The sequence below is a fragment of the Micropterus dolomieu genome, unplaced genomic scaffold (genome assembly GCF_021292245.1).
Source record: "Micropterus dolomieu isolate WLL.071019.BEF.003 ecotype Adirondacks unplaced genomic scaffold, ASM2129224v1 contig_13937, whole genome shotgun sequence".
Classification (NCBI taxonomy): Eukaryota; Metazoa; Chordata; class Actinopteri; order Centrarchiformes; family Centrarchidae; genus Micropterus; species Micropterus dolomieu.
The window spans coordinates 1-1,968 of NW_025742923.1; the positions used below are offsets into that span (position 1 = coordinate 1).

General features: G+C 44.6%; 1 protein-coding gene across 1 annotated transcript; it reads right to left on the reverse strand.

Moving 5' to 3' along the window:
• Positions 1 to 10: 10 nt before the first annotated feature.
• On the reverse strand, positions 11 to 527 carry LOC123966661 (the record flags this gene model as incomplete). The annotated part of the gene is given in 1 exon segment (XM_046042800.1): positions 11 to 527. A coding segment is annotated over 1 exon segment (517 nt), but the record flags the coding sequence as incomplete, so codon positions are not given.
• Between the last annotated feature and the right edge of the window lie 1,441 nt (positions 528 to 1,968).

Sequence of the window (1,968 nt, forward strand, 5' to 3'; positions counted from 1 at the left end):
GTGGCCCGGCTGAATGCAAAGTCTACACACCTTAACCTGTCTGTCATGTATTACCCGAAAAAACTCTGTTCCTGAGACAGTCTCAAACTTAGCCGAATATGGCAGTGATTGTACCTGTTTGTTGAATTTTACTCTCATGAAGCGAGTCCCGTCAGCAATCGTAGTCCCTGGCCACATCCTACGCTTTATGGGAGAGGTGGCCGAGACTCCCCAGCCTTTGAGTTTCTCCAAGATGTCCTCATCCGTGACGTAGGCTGGCAGATTTAGAAAAGACACCACCAGCTCGTTGTTGCTCAGCTCCTTTGCAAAGACGTTGACATCCCCGATTTTCAGACCCTCCAGCAGTCGTTTCTTCACTTCCGGATGGTTCATGGTCATCTCATATTTTCCTTCCCCCGTCGCTCTGCATGCCATCAGCCCACCGCACAGAAGTCTCACCGTTCTCATCAGTTCAGACGTGGAGACCTTGTCGCTGCCCTGTAGCTCCACACAGACGGTCAGTTCCTTCTCGTATTTCTTTTCCACCATTTCGTTGTTCACTTGATTAATGTCCTTGCTGTTGACCAGTTTACCATGGCCATTCTTCTGTATGTTTGTCACTTTTACACTTGCTGTATCCGCCATTTTGTCTATCCGCCTTAGCTTTTAAAGTTCACAAAACTCAGGAAGAAAAACAATTTATGTTCCCCCAAACAGTGAAGCACTGCTGGGGGACACGCCACAAACCAAAAAAGGAGAAAACAAAAGAAAAATCTCCACAGAAACTTACATCAAAGAAAAAACACACAGTCAAACAAACAAAGTCCTCCTCTGCCACGCCCTTCAAAAGAGACCAGTCCACTTTCTCACACACTGTAGGGGTGTTCAGGGTGGTATGGCCGTAAGCGAGAGAAACTGCCACAAAAAGCCTCTTTATAGATCAGTAACACCCGTGTTCATTTACATACAGAGAAACTATCAGTTGGACAAACCAGCCACTCAAACTACACCAGAGAGCAAGTCACACATTTAGTTTTGACCAGTGTTAGTTTTGAAGCTGTCTTCAAAGCTAACACTGATGACATGCTCCTGTATTCGAGAGTTTTATGCAAGTAGAGTACGTAACTAAATGAGCCGTTAAAATACATTTTCAAAACTAGAAACTCCTCTCTAACTCTGCTAAAGTAAAGAAATCTCTTCAGCTGAGCCCTTGAGTAGATAACTAAATAAGCCATGTCATCATCAGTCTTACCATAAAGTTTAAACTGGTGCTTTGCACTCTGCTGGCTTTGACTCTGTGGTGCTGTTGCTCTCATCTCTGCTGTCTGTATTATGTTCACCATGTCAGTGCCAGTAGTGGGGCAGGCTGCTTTCCAACAGGCCACCATTGCCATAGTGAGCGCTCACTGGATTTAATTTGTATTAGTAGAACAATAAAGCCTTAAACTGAAAAGGTGTTTCCCTGATTTTCTAAATGTTTGCATCTGTCCAGCTTTGTGACTGTGGGAAGCGCCCGAGACCAGGGCTGATCTGCCTAACAGCACAGAGCCTGGATGACAGCTCATTACGGTTAATGAAGCAAAATGCAGATTACAGACTGGTGAAGTTATGAAGGCGTGAATGGAAACTGTAGCGAAATTAAAAGTTGATTACTACCCCAACGAAAATACAGAGTAAAGAGTAAAAGTAGGCTACAGTTTTAAAAAGGAACGTGAAAAGGTGTCAATGACTTATTTTACTTTATTTATTTTGCAACTTTGCGTTACTTATAACAAGTTACTACCCACCCTGCTGCAGGCGGCCTCACAGCTGTCTTCAGGTAGACTGGAAATAACAGCACTGGCCTCGAGCAAACTTTTTCTTTTCTCCCTTAACTTTTCAGCACCACTTTTGCATTGTGTCGCATGTTTTCAACAGGCTACATGATTTTTGTCCGCGTTTCAACCATCGCTCGTAGGGAACCACCTCGGCTATGAGCCGGGGGGGGGG